The 20,098-nt window shown below is 33.9% G+C and overlaps 1 protein-coding gene across 5 annotated transcripts in view; it reads right to left on the bottom strand.

Annotated features, from left to right (window-relative positions):
* The window catches only part of CHSY3 (chondroitin sulfate synthase 3), a 286,394-nt gene that overhangs the window by 264,256 nt on the left and 2,040 nt on the right, over positions 1–20,098 (bottom strand). For 4 of the 5 annotated variants that reach the window (XM_045394201.3, XM_005557683.5, XM_073995183.1 and 1 more), the window contains exon 2: positions 18,205–18,488. In XM_045394201.3, the coding sequence (XP_045250136.1) occupies positions 18,205–18,488 (284 nt within the window). Of the gene's footprint in view, positions 1–2,780; positions 6,548–18,204; positions 18,489–20,098 lie in introns of those variants that run through there. The other variant, XM_073995182.1, reaches the window with a different exon arrangement.

The raw sequence follows: 20,098 nt of genomic DNA, 5'->3' as shown, positions 1-20,098 counted from the left end.
TGGGTAGGCTGATTTTTTAATCTATGAACACAGTGTCCTGAACACAAAACTTAGTTCGTGTGACCATTTGTTAAAAATGTCAAAAGTTTTTTTTTTTTTTAAGAAAAATGTAATCGAAATTCATAAAATGTCCAAGAATTTCAGAGCAATGTGGTAGTATTTAACAGAAAATCAACGATTTCTAAAATGAATTGAGACAAAATAAAACCTGCTAACAGCACTGAACAATAGGCAGACTAGAAAACAAAGAAATATTAGAGGCATAAAGAACATAAAATGAAAATTTAGTTGAAATTTTAAAAAATTAGAACGTAGTTAAGGAAAAAACAGAATCCTAAAATTTACATAAATCAGGGCCTTACAGGACCTCATGAAAATATCTACATTTATAGTTTGTTCCAGGTAAGTTTGTTTTATTATTAATACACTATCATTCATTAGATTGCCTAGGTTTCAGCAAAACCAATTTGTGATATACTGTTAAATGCTCTTTAAAAAAAAACAACAGATCAATTTCAATAAATTTAAAAGTATTTATATACTTGACCAGGTGTTAGACAATCTACATGCAGAAGTTACTGAATTGAATATATAAATATTATGATAACAAATATGTATACCAACAAGAGTATTTATCAACTATATGCTTATAACTAATGAAAAAAACACTCACAAACAAAACCATAAAATATGTCATCAGAAGAGGAAATGCTGAATAACAAAAGTTATTTGATTATGATAAATCTTTCCATAGACTTTCCAAAGTCAGAAGACATTCTTGATAAAATTCGATTTACCACAACCACATAAATCTTTAAGATTTGTTTTTAAAAAAGGAAATCAAAACAAGATGAAGGTCAAATATGAGAAATGCAGAATTTTAAACAACCATAGGGGAATCACATGAATCTTAACCAATTATATTGGTGGAAAATCAATGATCATGGATTTATATTTTAAATTGTTAATCCAAGGTTATGCTGCTCTCAGTCTATTTACAGTAGAAGCATCTACAACTCAATTAAGACACAAAATAAAACTATATGTTCATAAATCTAAACTCCAGTTTCACAAAATAAGACATATATCTTAAAGAGATTTGGCACACCAAACTAAAGACATTTTAGATGGAAATTTTATTAGATGATTCTATATTACAAAAATAACTTGTGGGCTTGACAAATAATATCATGTAAATAGTCAATAAGTTGGCCATCTAAAATGAATTTTCAAGGGAAATAAAAAGTACTTTGGTTCACGACCAGATAATAATGTGTGATCAAGTTCCATGCTATATGCTTTAATGGCCCCAAATTTGTTTTGTACTCCTAACTCAGAAACTCTCAATGACAGAATATATTGCATTCAAGGTCTGGTAAATCACATAAAATACATAGAAACTCAAATTTACAACTGGAGATTTATTATGCTTTATGCCCATTATCCTCTTACTGGCCATTTAGTAATAATCTCCATACCTGCCCTCACAATCTTATGCAGTGATAAGTGCTTTATATAAATGCATATATATACATGCACACACACATATATACACACACATTAGTATAAGAAATATTCAAGAATACCTAAAATGTGTTTTAATATTACAATTTGTACCTTTCAGATCACACTAAACATTTCTTAAAAAAAAAAAAAAAAAAATGGTGAACTCATAGAAGCAGAGAGTAGAATGGTGTTTACCAGAGCTTGGGGAATGGAAAATTGGGAGATGTTGATCAAAGGATAGAAAATTTCAGCTAGATAAGAGAAATAAGTTCAAGAGAGCTATTGTACATTGTGATTATTATAGTTAACAATATACTGTATACTTGAAAACAACTAAAATAGTAGATTTTAAGTATTCTCATCACAAAAATATGATGAGTGTGCAAGGTAATGCACGCTAATTAGCTTAATTCAGCCATTCCATAATGTATACATATACCAAAACCATGTTGTACACTACAGAAATATGCAATTTTTGTCAATTGAAAAATAAAATTTGAAAAAGAACATGAAGTTATAAATAAGGCAGATCACTCGGTTGTTTAAAATCTTTCAAGCCTTCCCATTTCTCTTACTAAACCTCTCTTCCATCATCTGGCTCCTGCCTCTCTGGAACCTTATTCTTGCATCATTTCTCCCTGAATGTTTATATATCAACCACATTAGCCCATAACCAATTCTACACACATCTCAGTAAGGCCTTATTCTGGGTATTCAACTCTTTCCAGGTTCATTCTTATGTTTTGCTTCTGGACTCAAATGTTACCTCTTCCCAGAAGCCTTCCCTGGTGAAATAATCTGAAGTGGCCTCCACATTTAATCCTTCCAGCATCATCTAGCTCATTTTTTTCTCAGAGTTCGTGATTATCTATTTGTTTATTTGTTTATTTCATATCTCCCTCCATGAAAACATAAATTCCACAAGGACAGAGAACTCACCTATCCCACCATCCAGAAAAGTATGTCTTTCCCAAGAGATACTCAGTAAATGTAGAATAAACAAATGAGACATATTAAAGAGGGGTAATCATTATTTGAGGAATTTGCTCCTCTTTTAAAAAAATTTTTAGTAGTCTAAAAAGGTTGGGAATTTGTGTGTTAACTGGAGGATGTTATGCAGTGCATTTCTCTCTTGCTCTCACAGAACTGGGTGCACTTCTCTTAAAAAAATAATTCAATTGGTTTGAAATGCTGGGCAGCATTAAATTAAAAAAAAAAGAATAAGGATTATATCTAGGTACTGGCATCAGAATAACTACAGAAAGTTAATTCTATTTTTTTTTTTTAGATGGAGTCTCCTTCTGTCACCAGGATGGAGTGCAGTGGCACGATCTCAGCTCACTCAACCTCTGCCTCCCAGGTTCAAGTAATTCTCCTGCCTCAGCGTCCTGAGCAGCTGGGACTATGGCGCATGCCACCATGCCTGTCTAATGTTTGTATTTTTAGTAGAGACAAGGTTTCATCATGTTGGCCAGGATGGTCTCAATCTCTTGACCTCGTGATCCGCCCACCTCGGCCTCCCAAAGTGCTGGGATTAGAGGGATGAGCCACTGCGCCCGGCCATTAATTCTAATTTTAAAAGCATTCAGAACAATGTGAGTAACATACCACCTCTTGAGATAGACAAAAATTGAGGGTAGAGGAGGTAACATATGTATCAAGTTGTCTAATGTTTGAGAGAAACTATGGAAATATAAAAAAGAGTGGTTAGTAGGGGGTTGGGGGAAGCTCTCTAGGAAGAAAGAGAACAGAAATTGATTTTTCATTATATATATTTTTATGCTTTTTAGTGTTTAAACCATTTTATATTAGTGATTTAGTTCAAATCACTAAATAGAATTTAAATTTTAAATAATTTAAAACAAATTACTAAGTTTAATACATCAAATTTTAAACAAATTAAACTTTTTAACTCTATGGCTGTGGTACAATTTCTTTTTAATTTTAAATATTAACTACTTTACCCATGAATAGAATTTACTTAAAACAAATGCATTTATGTACTCTGATAATACTCAAAATGATTTTGTACCCCTGCCTGCCTAATCTGGGAAAATTATTCAACTAGGTGATCCTTACTTTTCTCCTAAAAAGTTTTCACAAAGGGCTGCAAAGCCATACATGATATCTGCCCTCAACTCCCACGTTTTTTCCGCTCTCATTCCCTTTTACTACTCTCCCAAAGTACCTTCTTTACTTCCAGTTTCCCTTGTCTTCTGCCTAGTTCTTGACCTGCCAATTGTGTTTCCCCAGGGACTTGTCCACCTACTCTTCCCTGCAGAAAAGCTTCTCCCTCAGACATCTGCATAGCTTAAATATCATTTTCTCAGTGAGGCCCATCTAACCACCCTATTTAAAACTGCACACCTACCATCCTGCATTCATTTCCCCTGCTTATATATTATCTTTCCCATTATAAAATAAGTTAGGGATGTTTGTCTATTTATTTGACTACTACAACTCCAGAACTTGGAACAGTGCCTGGCATATTAGATGTTCGATAAGTGTATGTTGAATAAATGAATAATGAATGAAACTCAATGTTCACAAACAAAACTCATTCCTCTTCACCCTCTCCCAATGGCTCAAACACCCCAACCACCTAAGTTTCTTTTTCCTCTCTTATACTCTATCTCTAGGAATATTATCATCATACAAATCCAAAACCTAGGCATCATCTTAAAAATTCCCCCATTCCTCTACTGCATATCTAACCAATCACTAGTTCTGCAAATTCTCTTTCCTCCTTAGCTCTTAAGTCCATCTCCTCACTTCCATTTCCACTATGACTTAAAATTCATCTCTCACTGGATCTGGGGAAATAGCTGTCATTTGTCACAATCCCTACGAACAAAAACCTCCAGTACATCCTTCTATGCTCCAGCCATTAAGAGGTAATCTGATCACGATGCTCACCTACTCAGGACTCTTCAAAGCTCCCCATTATCTACAGAACTAATTTTCCCACATGACTGCTCATTAGAATCACCCAGAACGATTTTTAACAATACTATGCATGGGCACCACTCTAGACCAATTATATTACTCCAGGTAATTCTAAGAATAACTGATCACTGCACAACATAGGAAACAGCTAACAGAGTAAGGAAACAACCTATACAATGGGCGAAAGTGATTATAAACCACACATCTAGTAAGAGATCGATAACCAAAATATATAAGGAATTCAAACAATTCTACAGAAAGAAAACAAGGAATATGATTAAGAAATGGGCAAAGGACCTGAACTGACATTTTGAAAAGACATACAAATGGCTAACAGATACATGAAAAAAAAAATGTTAGACATCACTAATCATCAGGGAAATGTAAATTGAAACAACAATGAGATATCACCTCATGCCTGTTAGATTGACTATTATCAAAAGATGAAAAATAACAAGTGTTGGTGGGAATGTGGAGAAAAGGGAACCCTTGTACACTTTTGGTGAGAATGTAAATTATAATAGCCATTATGAAAAACAATATGGGGGTTCCCCCCAAAATAAAAATAGAACTACCATATGATCCAGCATTTTCACTTTTGGGTATATATCCAAAGGAAAATGATATTAGGCCATTGGAGAGATATTTGCATACCCATGTTCATTACAGCATTACCCGCAATAGCCAAGATATGGGATCAATCTAAGTATCCATCAGTGGATGAACAGATAAAGAAAATGTGCTACATATACACAACGGAGTACTGTTCAGCCATAAACAAGAATGAAATCCTTGTTTCATTTGCAACAACATGGATAGAACAAGAGGGCATTATGTTAAGTGAAATGAGCCAGATACAGAAAGACAAATTTCACATGTTCACACTCATATGTGAGAATTAAAACAACAATTCATGAAGATGGGGAGTAGAATGATGGTTGCCAGAGGCTGGGGGTGGGTAGAGGGTGTTAAAGTGGTAATGGTTAATCGGCACAAAAACATGGTTAGATAGAATGAGTAAGATCTAGTATTTGGTAGCACAATAGGGTGACTGTAGATGAAAACAGTTTATTGTATATTTTAAAATAACTGAAACAGTGACATTGGAATGTTCTTAACACAAAGAAATAATAAAAGGCCTGATGACAGATACCCCAATTACCCTGAGTTGATATCGGCATTGTATGCCTATACCAAAAAATCACATGTACTGTATTAATATATACAACATATACCATACAAATTAAAAATAAAATGTTTTAAAGTAAAAATAGAAGAAATTCTCTCATCTGCGACAACATGGATGGAATTGGAGAACATTATGCTAATGCAATAAGCAAGCACAAAAAGACAAATACAGTAGTCCTCCCTAATCCACCATTTCACTTTCTGTGGGTGGTTTCAGTCACCTGTAGTCATCTCTGGTCTAAAAATATTAAATGAAAAATTCTAGAAATAAACAATTCATATGTTTTAAATTGTACATTGTTCTGATACAGTGATAAAATCTTAAGTCATCTTGTTCTATCCTGCCCAGGACATGAATCATCTCTTTACCTAGTGGATCCCTGCTGTAGATGCTACCTGCCTAGCGGTCACTCAGTAGCCACCTCGCTTCTCAGACTGACTGTCAAAAGTATCACAGTGCTTGTGCTCAAAGCATCATACTGCTTGTGTCAAGGTATCATAGTGCTTGTGCATAGTACTTGTTTTACTTAATAATGGCCCCAAAGTGCAAGAAGAGTTGATGCTGGCAATTTTGGTATGCCAAAGAGAAGCCATATAATGTCTCCTAGGAGCAAAAGGGTGAAAGTTCTGGATTTAAGAAAAAAAAAAATCGGCCATGCACGATGGTTCACGCCTATAATCTCAACACTTTGGGAAGCCAATGCGGGCAGATCACTTGAGCTCAGGAGTTGGAGATCAGCCTGGACAACGTGGCAAAGCCATGTCACTACAAAAAAATTAAAAAATTAGATGGGCATGGTGGTGCATGCCTGAAGTCTCAGCTGCTTGGGAGGCTGAGGTTGGAGGATCACCGGAGCCCAGGAAGTCGACGTTGCAGAGGGTCGTGATTGTACCACCGCATTTCAGCCTGGGTGACAGAGTGAAACACAGTCTTAAATAAAAATGAAAAAAATCATATGGGGGGATTGCTAAGGTCTAATGTAAGAATGACACTTATATCCATGAAATTGCAAAGAAGGAGAAAGAAATTAGTACTACTTTTACTGATACACTTCAAACTGTAAAAGTTACAACCACAGTGTGTGATAAGTTATATCACAAACATATTAGTTATAATAGAAAGGCATTAAATTTATGGATGGAAGACATGATCAGAAATCACGCCGTTCCAACTGACGGCAACTGGGCTCAGTACTACAGAGGGTTTCAGGCATCCACCAGGGGTCTTGAAACCAATTCCTTGGCTGAGCACAGTAGCTCACACCTGTAATCCCAGCACTTTGAGGGGCCAAGGTGGGTGGATCACAAGCTCAGGGGCTCAAGACCAGTCTGGCCAACATAGCAAAATCTCATCTCTACCAAAAATACAAAAATTAGCCAGGCGTCCTGGCACATGCCTGTAATCTCAGCTACTCAGGAGGCTGAGGCAGCAGAATCGCTTGAACTTGGGAGGCAGAGGTTGCAGTGAGCCTAGATCACGCGCCAGTGCACTCCAGCCTAAGCGACAGAGTAAGACTTTGTCTTAAAAAACAAACAAACAAACCAAAAAAGAAACTTATTCCTTGTGGATTGGCGGGGGCCCACTGTACCACATGTCCTCACTTCTATGTGGAATCTAAAGCAAATGAACGCATAGATGCAGAGAGTAGAATGGTGGTTACCAGGGACTTCAGGTGGGGTAAGTAGGAGGATGACAATCAAAGATTAAAAAGCCTCAATTAGATAGAAACAATAAGTTTGGTTTTTTTAATTGAATCTATTGCACAGCATGGTAAATATGGCTAATACTTGAGTACTGTACATTTCAACATAACTAAATCTTGAATGTTCTCTTCAGAAAACAAGTAAAATATTTGAGGTGATGAATAGGTTAATTAGCTTGAGTTAATCACTCCACATTGTATGAAAAATCATTACATCACTTTTTGCCTTATATATACATATACAATGATAACTTACTAATATATAAGAATAAAAATGTTTTATTATAGTTATACAAATCAGTGTCGTTGACAGAATGCCTACTGATATGGTTTGGCTTTGTCCCCACCTAAATTTCATATTGAATTGTAGCTCCTATAATTCCCACATGTTGTGGGAGGGACCCGTGGGAGATAACTGAATCACAGGGGCGGTTTCCCCCATACTGTTCTCATGGTAGTGAATAAGTCTCAGGAGATCTGATGGTTTTATATGGGAAAACCCCTTTCACTTGGTTCTCATTCTCTGTCATGTCTGCTGCTATGTAAGATGTACCTTTCGCCTTCCGCCATGACTTTGAGGCCTCCCCAGCCACATGGAACTGTGAGTCTATTAAACTTCTTTTTCTTTATAATTCACCCAGTCTCAGGTATCTCTCTATCAGCAGTGTGAGAAAAGACTAATACACCAACTATGTCGACAGAAATGCAATGGATTAGTTGACAACACCTTATAAATATTAAGTTTTCCTACCTTTGCATCTATTTGTACATTTATCCCAGCATTCTCTAACACTGATATGTGTAACTATCTTTGAGTTATTCTCTGAACAGTTGGTAACGTATTATTTCTTTATTAATTGATGAAATAAATAAGACCTTCGATGTGTGTATCTTTGCAAGAATCATGATTTTACCTTCTAAAAAATATATTAGCAGAATAAATTCTTAAGGTCTTTGCCTGCCCATGCATCGCCACTCACCTGGCATTGCCCCTATGTGTTACTTCCAGTTTGGAGGAAGCATTTTCCTGTTCTCCTCAGGCATTTCTTCCCTACATTCCTGTGTATCCTGTACTTTTCTCCATCATAACAGTCACCTCTAGCAGTGGGCTCAAAACTATTTGTTGAGAGTGATGGAATAGAATTAAAATTACCCATTTAAGCTTTTAAAAAATCTAAAAAGTTACTATTAAATCACATATGTCATTCTGATACCTTTTACCATCAGAGATAAAATTATTTAAGTCAATGTTAAAGCAATCAAGCCAATGTAGACATTCCACCTATATTATAAGAACTCTCTTACTATGCATTACTGAGATGTAATAAATAAACACAACTATAAACCTTAAGCCTTGGACAGGTAAAATATATCTATATGAGAATGTTTTAAAATCAACCTTGGATATTTTTTAAGAAAAGGGTAATTAATATATGAACCATGAAAATCAGATCATGAGAAAACATACAGTTGTGAGTGATGGCTTTGTAGCCACTGTCTTAAAGTCCAATGATTAGTTCAGTAACAGGCCAGACAAGAACGGAAGTGCAGAAGTGTTCATTACTATCCTGTGATTCCCCAAAGGAAAACAAAGCAAAACTAATTTTTAACAAATAGTTTTAAAATAGACTAGATATTTGAATATGGAAAATTGATAAAACAAATTTACACAGTCGTCTAAACCCTGAAGCCAAATTAGAGTCACCTGAGAAGTTTTAAACACTACCCATGCTGCAGGTCTCACCTGTAAGAGATTTTGACATAATGGATGAAGGGGGTGGGGGAGTCCAGCATTATAAGTTTTCAAAGTCCATTGAAAATTCTATTGTGCTGTCAGGAACCACCCTGAATGAACACCTTCCCTATTACAGCAAAGCCCACCATACAAAAAGAAATAGCAATGAAACCCTATACAATCAACATTATCCCACTCCCATGAGAGGAACAAATAATATAAACATTATAAGCTGGAAAATATTAATAACAGTTAACCTTTATGCAGACTTTATTGTGTGGCAAGCATTATTCTAAGGGCTTCTAATACACTGACCTTTTTATGCCTCACAACAGCTCTGTAAAGTTGGCACTATTTTATGCCTTTCTGCTTCTGCAAAAATAGCTAGTAGTTGTAGCCACTGTCTTACATGCTTAACACTGTGAGACATTACTCTGAATGCTGCTATTTGCATTTAACAGCTCTAGGGAGTAAGTACTGTTATTACAACAGGCTGTCTATATCTTTGGATGTGGAACCCACATCCAAAGATATAGAAGGCCTATTGTTCTACACCATTTTATGTAAGGAACTTTAGCGTCCATGGATTTTAGTATCCATGGGGGTCTTAGAAACAATGCACCTCAGATATGAGGGCTGACCCATTGTAGATAGATGAGGAAACTAAGGCACAGAGAGGTTAAATAACTTGTGTAAGGCCACACAGCTAGTGAATGGCAAAACTAGCATAAGAAGCCAGGTAATCTAGTGCTAGACTTAAAATACAAAATCCTAGTTATTTGTGTGATTCAACAGGCATAAAATATATTAATATACAAGAAAATTACTAAAAATGTCTTTATTTTTCTCCCCTTCAAGGGATAAATATACAAATAAAAGAAGAGGCTTACTTAAGAAAACTCAAATGAGAATAATCTAGTCCTAGCTCTGAGAGAGGTACCAAAGTTGGACCCAACTAGAGATATTTCATGAATTATAATGAAAAAAAAAAAACAATTTAGAAGGATGTCAGAGACGAGAAACCCAACTCTATATTAGATTTGAAACCAAGAAATCAGTAGGAAGCCTGACTCCTCCTCCCTGTGCACACCATGAAGACAAGGAAGGCATGTGTGTTGTTTACTGCTGATAAAAACTGCTTAATAAATACATTTGAGCAAACAAAATCATTTAGCTATATAAGATGTGAAATGAGTGAAGTCTAAGGCAGAACATTTTCAATTTATTTTAACACCATATTTTTTCATATTTTATGAGATACTCATGTATATTAAATATCCTTACTTCATATAACATTTATTTCTGTATAATAGGATATCAGATTAAAATATACTGTTTTAATTAAAATGCCTATTTTTCCATATTTTAATTTTTACATGAAAATTTTACCTTAAAATTAAATTATTATTATAAAAACAGACCTTTTAAATAATCATCTCAGTAGCTAGGTGACCACATTTCTAAGCCAAGCTGTTTGGAATTTTCTGAACCTCTTCTGTGCTCAGTTTAGGGGGCCATCCTGTCCTTAGCTAGTTGGTTTCCTCCATCTGTGGTTGGTATATTTAATATCTACCCTCCTCTTGATTAGCAAAGCACAACTATAGATCTGCCGTTAATCAACAACACAGTAGCCACACTCTGGGTTCTCACCAGAGAATATGCATATCTCAGACTTCCTGTTGGACAACCTAATATAAAACATTTAAGTGAGACATAACAGCCTTGAAGGGCTCTTTGAAGAGTATTCTAAATTTTACAATAAAAGCAAGCAAGGAACCAAATAATAGTACACTACGACCATAACTGCATTGTCTCTAAGTTGAATTTCTTTTGTAGATTTGCCCTTTTGAGCTGTAGCCCTGGCTTCTATTGAGGGAATTATTAAGGAACATCCAAATTAAACCATGCTACTCTACTTATAGAAGTGGTGCTAAGGATGTGATCTGCTACATCCCTCACAACTTCCTTCTGTTCTCCGGGGGAGATTTCTCAGGTCTCAGTATCAAAAGAAGTTAGAGTTCTCTTTCATGCCAGGAAAACAGGAACTCAACTTGTATCTTTACGGTTTTATCAAATTTTCTGCACACTTTTCTCTTATTTCTTCACATTTTATTTTTATTTTACTATACAATATTTATATTAATATGTATATTTCTTTAAATCACCACTTTTTGAGACACAGAAACTCTACAAATAAATAAATAGCTTTGCAATAAAAATTAATGAAATTGAAAGAGATAATCAGATGTTCAGATACCACTGACTGTGAAGAATGATGAGCATAGCTTTCAAAATTATAAAGGTTGAGTAAAACTTTTTAAATCTCAAAAAATTAATAAATGCATTTCGTTCATCTGTTACTTCCAAAATTGTGCCTACTTATTTTTAAAAAACATGTTATTTTGATTCAGTTAATTTAGAAACTTGTTATATCGTTTCCAAGATAGAGTATCTTTAAACACATATCATGACTCAAACTGATTTATATGTAGTTAAGCCTCAACTAGAATGTTGTTTAATGGTTAGGACAGTATTTAAGAGAACATTAGAAATGTGAAGAACTGCAACTCCTCAATTTTTCAGTTTACGTAGGTTTTCTTGTGGTTCAATAATATCAAATAATTACTCATGTAACGCAGTAAGCTGATTTTGTTTCTAATTTCAATGAATTTTTTAACTAAAATGCCTGATTAACAGCTATATCTTTGCGCAAAAATAACATGCTATAATAAAACTTAAATGTAATATATTTATATAATAGAATATATTTCTCTGTAATTTCAGCATCATTCACTAGATAGAAAAGAGACTAAAATAAATGTTTCCCAAAACATAGCTTTTTGGAGACCAAGACAAAGAAAGGGAAAGTAGGAAACTGACCTGGAATTATTTCAGGACGTTAGAATGTTTGTGATCAATTAAAGAGAAAGAATATTCAAAGTTTTTAAATTAATATGAGTATTTTTGTTATTATAGAGCTTACTTCAAATTGCCTGCAGGCATCTTCCAAACTTAACATTTTTCATAATTGTAGGAAATCATCTTCTTGGAAAGCATAAATTGTCACAATTTAGGTGATAAGACATCAGTTAGTGATAAAAATGAACTATCTAAGCCTACAATGCTTGCCATATCATGCGTTTCCATCAACTCAGAATGCAATTTTGTTTTGTATAATGAAGAAAACAGTGTGGAAGAAAAGAAGTTCTACAAAATCAATGCATGATGATTTCATCTGACAAGTGGGATGGGAGTGGGAAGAGTAGGTGTGAGAAGCTTACTGCTTTTAGTAAAGTTAAAAACTAAATTGTGACTGAATCAGACCAAGAAAAGATTTTGAAAGACTGAATTTTAAAATAAAAATCCCTGCTTTATATTTTTCATATATATGAATATACTTTGGGGACATAAACATGTTCATGATTGAGTAAAATCAACATTAGAAAAGAGGGAAATTTGGCCGGGCGCAGTGGCTCATGCCTGTAATCCCATCACTTTGGGAGTCCAAGGTAGGCAGATCACCTGAGGTCGGGAGTTCAAGGCAAGCCTAACCAACATGGAGAAACCCCATCTCTACTAAAAAAATATAAAGTTAGCTGGGCGTCGTGGTGCATGTCCGTAATACCAGCTACTCGGGAGGCTGAGGCAGGAGAATCACTTGAACCTGGGCAGGGGAGGTTGCAGTGAGCCAAGATCGTACCATTGCATTCCAGCCTAGACGACAAGAGTGAAACTCCGTGTCAAAAAAAAAAAAAAGAGTGAAATGTATATGGAATAGGAAGCTAAGAAGGATGTGCAGCAGCCCTGTAAGAATAACACAGATATTTTAACCTTAAAAATTTGTTATTAAGAACTTATTGATAGTTCAGTTTCTTATGGTACAGCCTTCTGATACTACTTACCAGCTCAGGAAAACACTGCCAGAATATATCCTTTTGTGAAATAATGTAATTTCCTAGGGTGTTTACAGACTTTAAGGAACTAAGATTGAACATAAAACATTCTAGTGTAAAATTATCACTTTAAGAAGTCTAATAAAAATCTAGTTAGTCTTACGAAATAATTTTTAAAACTACAGAAAAATATTTTTACCAACATAGAACTCTGTTGTCTTTGAAATAACATTTAATTGAATGAAACTGATATCTTCTTTGGCTCTATTTTAGTGCAAACATTAAAATGATAAATACAAACTTTTCTTAAGCTGACTCTTAGAAAAAATGCAAAACTCCTTCAAAGGGAGAAGAATAACCATCAGAATTAAAATTATTTTATGATTTGAATATAAATGATCATGTTAAAAACAAAATCAAAAAACAAAACTTTCAGTTCTGCTAATACATAAAATGAACATGGATGTATAAATAATTTTTAACAGTGAGAATATTTTTGTTATTTACTAAAAACATATCTATAATAAAATGTAACTATGTTATATAATAATACAATTTTAATGGCCAAATTTATAACATATTAACTCTTCCATAAATTAAAATATTTAAAATATACCTCTCAGTATCACTGGAAAATCACTTCATTTTCTAGAGAATATTATCATGAAACTTGCAATATATGGATTGTCCAGTTCAAAAGATCAAAACTTTTACGCCTACATAAGCCAGGAAGGGAAAATAAACGTGCAGGAAGAGTCTTACAGACAATAACAGGACATGAAAGGAACTGTAGATTGCCTGCCTCTGCTAAAGATGTCAAAAAACAAAAACAAAAACAAAAACCTTAAAATACTCTATGTGCCAAACAATGTTTAAGAGCCATATGCAGTCTCCCAAACTGCCAGATTGCAGCTCTAGAAAAGCAGTAGGCAAGATAGAGCTCAACCAAAAGTGTGATCTTTGCCAACAGGAGAGGCCAATAAATTCTAACACTTGCAGAGTGAATAGAATAGAATGACTTCTTCATGAGCATGCATGCTTCATTCAGTTAGTAATCTTTGCTTATAAAGTTTGAGGTATAACCCATGAAGTCTGTTGATTATTAACATCTGCCATATGGCCTTAAAACAAGATGCCTCAATCCCAGGTGGGAAAGGGAGAATCTCAATTTAGACTCTCCAGTGATCACAGGCACACAAAGAACCAGTCTGTGTAAGGCTCACCCTCAACCAAAGGCCTCTTTATTCTGAACAGGTCAGGCCATGTTGGAGCCCTAACTGTGATCTACTGCGGTCTGGGTGCACATCCTGTGATCTTTTAAGATACCTAGGTTGGCCTTTATGAGCACATTAATTTACTAGGAACCTGATGAAAAGCAGTACATATCAAAATACATTTGAAATTTATCACTCAAGCGGAAGGAAATAGAAAAAGTGAGCAGAAAAGACAGAGAAAAAGAGCAAGAGACCAACAAGCAAGACAGACTTCCTCAGACCACCTGGGACTTATTGTGAGAAAGGCCGGAAGCTGCAGATCATTACCTCAAAGACCTGAGGTACACTGGGACTTTCTTCCCTACTGAAGATGCCAGAGAAACTCAAAAAAGGCGGCCATTGTTCTGGCAATTAATTTAGAAATCTATACAGTAATATTTTTCCTTACGTAGATCTGTTTGGGATTCTTTACATATGTATATTAAATAATAATTTGTTAGGTAATATTTTCCACACAACATCCTCAAATTCAGTTATATATATATCTTATACATATTAGGTGCAAAGACTGAAACAAATATTTGTAATGCATTTTTAAAACAGGTGTCTATATTTCACAGTAAGTTTCACTAATGCTGAATTCCTCATATTTCTAAAATACTGCAACATACTGGTTTCTTATTCTTTACCAAAAAAAGCTTAACTCTCTGAGAATTCATTTTTTATTTTGACCTTTTTGATATTAATGAATCACCCATCCATTACTAATAATTATTACGGGAAATATATGAATCCATGTTGTATAATACAGTACGTGATATCTATAACATTAGAACAATAAAAACTAACATCTATTGAAAATGTACCATGTGCCAGACACTACCTTAAGGGCTTTACATGGATCATTTCACCTAATCTTTTCTGAAATGTATGAGATAAATACTCTTATAAACTCTACTTTCAGTTGAATTACACAAGACTTAAAGAAGTAACCTGCGAAAGACAATTAAACTAGTAAATGTTAAAATGGCGGCTCAAACCCCAGTTCAAATCCCCCATCATCTTTCTCTCTCTTTCTCTTTCTCTTTTACAATATATTTTTAATGGTACATACAAACACAGAGAAAGTAATTTCAGTTTAGCAGTTAAGAATAATACTGGAAGCTTCATTCCTAGATTTTATAAAGAATATAACTTATATTCAAGGAAAACTAACAATTATATATTTTATTTAATAATCTTACAATTCTCTTTTTATAAGATCTGCAAGCGTGTTCACCATTTTTAAAAGATGACATTCTATCATAAACATTTGATCTATTCAAACTCAAAAATCATGAACATGCTGTCTTAACAAGACTCTCAACTCTGAAAGAACTTTTATTAGGAGGATAAACAAACAAACAAAAAAATTGTAAAATTTGTGAAAGGGATAGATAAAGGAATTTTAAAATTTTACGAAAATTCTATCGCAGATAGTGCTTTTAAAAGAACTATGGGAAAAAAGTAATGATCAATTTCATAGCTTTTTTAATGAGCAGATGTAAAATCTCACCTTTACTGAGAATGCCAACCTGGAGTAGAATAGACCAATCTTTCTATATAATATGAACAGTATCATACATGGACATCATTTCCACTAACATAAAATCCAAATTAGAAAGTGAAGTATGGCATCTGTGAATGTTATACCCAGTTTAGCTGTGCCCCAAGTTACCTACTTAGGTGTCTCATGAAACACAGAACACATTCTAGTATTAAAATTTAGATATCATTTCTTTGTATACATATCTTTATTAATTTTGCTAACAATGCTTTTTCACATATCTCATGGTAATAAAATTTACCATCACTTCTCTACATAAGACTTTTGAGACTTTGTATTATAATTAAATCAATGCGTCCTTTAAATTAATACTGTTTAAATAGCTCCTTTAAAGACTGAAATCCCAAAACAAAGTAAATTCTATATAATAGCTTAGAAAAACATAAAGTCAACAGTACTTATCTAGAAAACATTTTCTAATGCTAGGGAAACATGTTGAGATGATTAGTTTAGTTTTATACAGATTCGTAAGTCAGTGATGGTCAAGTGTCAGTCTAAATTCAAATGTATTACAAAAAGTACTGAAAGTGTTATATTCACCAGGTTACAGCCTGTAAGACTTGGAATCTCTTTTGTTTCCTCTTACATCAGTTAATAAAAGGATCTAAGATTGCACTTATTCTAACAGACAGGGTGCACATCTATAATATAACTTCTCTTCACTTTAACCAGGACAAAGGCCTATATTATAAATAAAATATTAAATCAATTTTTGAGCTCCCAATTTTGTGCATATCTTACTCTCTTGAACATGAAGGAATGGAATGCTAGGTGAAGACTAGGCCTTCATAGCAGAATCAATGAGAACTTGAAAAGAAGAATGTTTAAACACTATCTTGGTTAAAATTTTATATATTATATTAAGGTAATAAAGTATCATATAAAACAATAATTTCCCATCTATATTGTTAACTACAGATGAGATTTTTTTACTTATCCATACAAATATGTTTTTACTTATCCATGTAAAGTAAATATCTGCAAAATAATAACATTATGTAAACAAAATCAACTGAATATGTTCTCTGTATTAAATATTTTTGTCTTTTACTTTGTTTTATAACAAAGGAAGAAATATTTTATTGAGTTTATTCTAGATGACCTGTCTCTAAACTGTAATGTTTTTACATAAATTTTTATCCTAAAGGGTAGTTGTAGGATGGTTTTTACAAATAACCATTTTATTATCAAAATAAATTAGCAACATAATCATTTTAAATTTTCATGCCTATTTCAAATGACTAATAATTTTTACTTTCTGTAATGTACAAAATATGTCCCCAAAGTATAAATACCACAAAGCATAAAAGAGAAAGCAAAATTAACTAAAGTGAGACTACACTTACAAGAAAAACAAATGAAACTGTGTATTTAGTGACTTCACAGGGAACATATTTCCATAAAATGTTTCTTCTATACTAAGTGACATGAAAACTTTGAAAACATAAACAAAGGAGTTAAGATATAATTTACAAAGCTGTGCACTCTGTAGCTAAAATAATACTAAATTCCAACTACTTGAAAACCAAACTATACTAAAGACAATACATTATTTTAATGTTAAATAAATTTTTATAAAAATTATCTATTAGGAAGTGTATTTTAAATAAAATGTTGTTACATTTCAAAATCAATTTCTGAAGGAAAAAATCTCAAAGTATTTCATAAAAATGATCACGGCAACAAATAAATAGCTAAGATTATTTAAATAATTGTTCCTCTTCAGAAAATAGCATAGAAATAGACATAAACAAATTTTAGGGAATCTGTCAAAAATACTAAGCAGCTACTGAACACCATTTAAACTTCTGCTTTTTTTCCAGACAACTCATTCCTTTTATATGCCTAAGGAAATACAGTGATGGGAATTTTGTGAATACATCTACCATAAGTGATACACTATTAGTTTACTTTTCTAATACCTTTAAAAATATGTTAAATTTCCACTGGAAAATATCCAAAGAAACTTCAGATTTTAACCATTTAAAAACAAAGAGATGCCATTACACACCTAACCAAAAATAAAATAAAATAAAAAGGCACAGTACCAAATGCTAAAGGCTGCAGCTGAAGAGAGGAGTAAAATTACACCCTTGTTAGAGAAGAGAAATAGATTCACGTGTATATAAGCACCAATAAATCAAGCAGAGGAGGATATAAGAATGTTCCAGAGATGTGGCCATAAGTATAGGCCACTGCTTGAAGTTAAGGGGCATGCTAATAACAAAGTCTCAGACAGGCCCTGACACCTAATGAGAAAGTTATCTCCCACTCTTGTATCCCCAAAGGGCTGCTACTATCACTTTCAAGTAGATACAAAGATACAGAGACAATGAATAGAATTGCTGCCCTAGATTATAAAAAGGCATATACATGTACTATGTGAACATTTTCATCACAGCTCAAGGCTTACCTCATAAGACCAGACACACTGAGTCCCACCAAAACGGCGAACGCATCTTCCTACTTCCACATCCTCGTGAGTCGTGTACATTTCTCTAAGGCATTCACCAATATGTGGCACCATCCTCCTGAGAACTTCTCGGCTAAAGATCATGCCAGGTCCTCCCATACAGAAGTTCTCCCCAGGCTCCAGTCCCAGCTTTCCAAGCTCTTCAATATTCCCCAGGCCAGTCTGCCCCAGGTAGAGAGGCTTACTGCTGTTTAGTGATCTAAGAAACTCTTCTAACTTATCACCTACAAAAAGAAAGGCAACAATTACTATGTCTCCTTATTTCATAATCACTTATAATGTACAAGGTAAGGGGCAGAACTTTAAACATTGTGCTTAAACTCCTCAGTCTTACACAATTGAACAGAAGAAAAAACCTCTTCCAATATTCTATTATTTTGAAAACACTAATTCATATTTATTAATTAAAACATATTAAAATTATATCAGCTTCTTAAGGTCACTGAAAAACCTTAACAGCTCTGACAATCACCAATTTTCTGTAAAAGGTGAAATAACAAGGAAAGTAAAGACAGGTTTCTCAGTATATTTGAAGTAACAAAAAGTTCCCAGGAATATAAAATAATATTAAATAATGGTATTTAGCATTGTTTTGGCTGACTGTTGACACCTAATAATTATTTTTTACTCATAATTGGTTTAGTTCGGTGTTTTGCCATTAATTAAACTTCAGTCATATACAACCCACACAGTTTTGGAGGGTGTTTGAATCAAACCTGTCTTGAAATTTAATTTGAGAAGGCACCTTTTTAGAAAAAAAAGTTTGCCAAAAATTAGTGTAATTGGTTTCACTTGTAGTTTGTAAGTTCAGGAAAAAAACTTTTAAAGATAAAATTTTGCAGGTAAAACAGTTCAGAAGCACTTGGTATTCTAAGTGATACACTGGAATAAGTAGAGAGTCACCTTCTTCATACTCCCAGTCAGCATCTTTACTGCCATTTTTGATGAGCACAGCATCTGCAGTCATTATCTTGATCCCATGCCTTGCCCCTTGTATCTCAATGAGTTTCAGCTATTATTGGGTTCTTAATACAAAATACATTTCATTCTTAATAGAAATTGAAATAATATGTCATTTTAATGTTCTGAAGGACAATCTTTCAAAGCATTAAAACAAATGAAAGAAGTAGGTGCTGTTGATGCATTTTATAAATTCTCTGCAAAGTGTGGCAAACTTCTGCTAGGAAACCTTTGAAATTTTGACACATCCAAGACAAGGAACTTAAAGTAGAGGACGCTTTTTTCTTTGAGTCAATCCTAAATATCACTGTTAAAAATGTCATGGGACCATTCTTTATTTTTGTATCCAATTATCAGTACTTTTTATTCCAATCAGCTCTAGAGTGACTTCCCTCCTTCCAATCCAAACCCAAGAGATCTCTAGTTATTATGATTACACTAATTCCTTGTGCCAAAATGTGACAGTTAGGGTTTATTGTTTGGCTTTTTGTTTGTTTTTCTTGCATTGTGTGAAAAGTACTATCTGAATCAGGAGAAAGCAGCAAGGCTTTCTCCTGATTCAGATAGAGTAGAGGCATAAAATAAGTATGCCTCTACTCTATCTGAGTAGAGGCATAAAATAAGGAAGGGCTGCCCCCCTTTGACCAAGAAGCTAGGAAATGTGGAAAGCTCAGAGAAACCTCATTCAGTACAACCCTGCTGCTTCCCTTGCGTTCCTCCCCATCTCTGCAACTGGCTGGACTGGAAAGATTCACTTCCCTGACCTAAAGAACTTTGATCCGCTGAGTTTAGAAATTCTCTGTCCAGAGCCGCCCACATTCCGGGAAAAAGACCGCGCCTCTTTTAAACTGACAAAAAAGTTTTTTCTTGCTGT

This window comes from Macaca fascicularis, chromosome 6 (assembly GCF_037993035.2).
Source record: "Macaca fascicularis isolate 582-1 chromosome 6, T2T-MFA8v1.1".
Classification (NCBI taxonomy): domain Eukaryota; kingdom Metazoa; phylum Chordata; class Mammalia; order Primates; family Cercopithecidae; genus Macaca; species Macaca fascicularis.
This window is presented reverse-complemented; position numbering and strand designations above follow the sequence as displayed.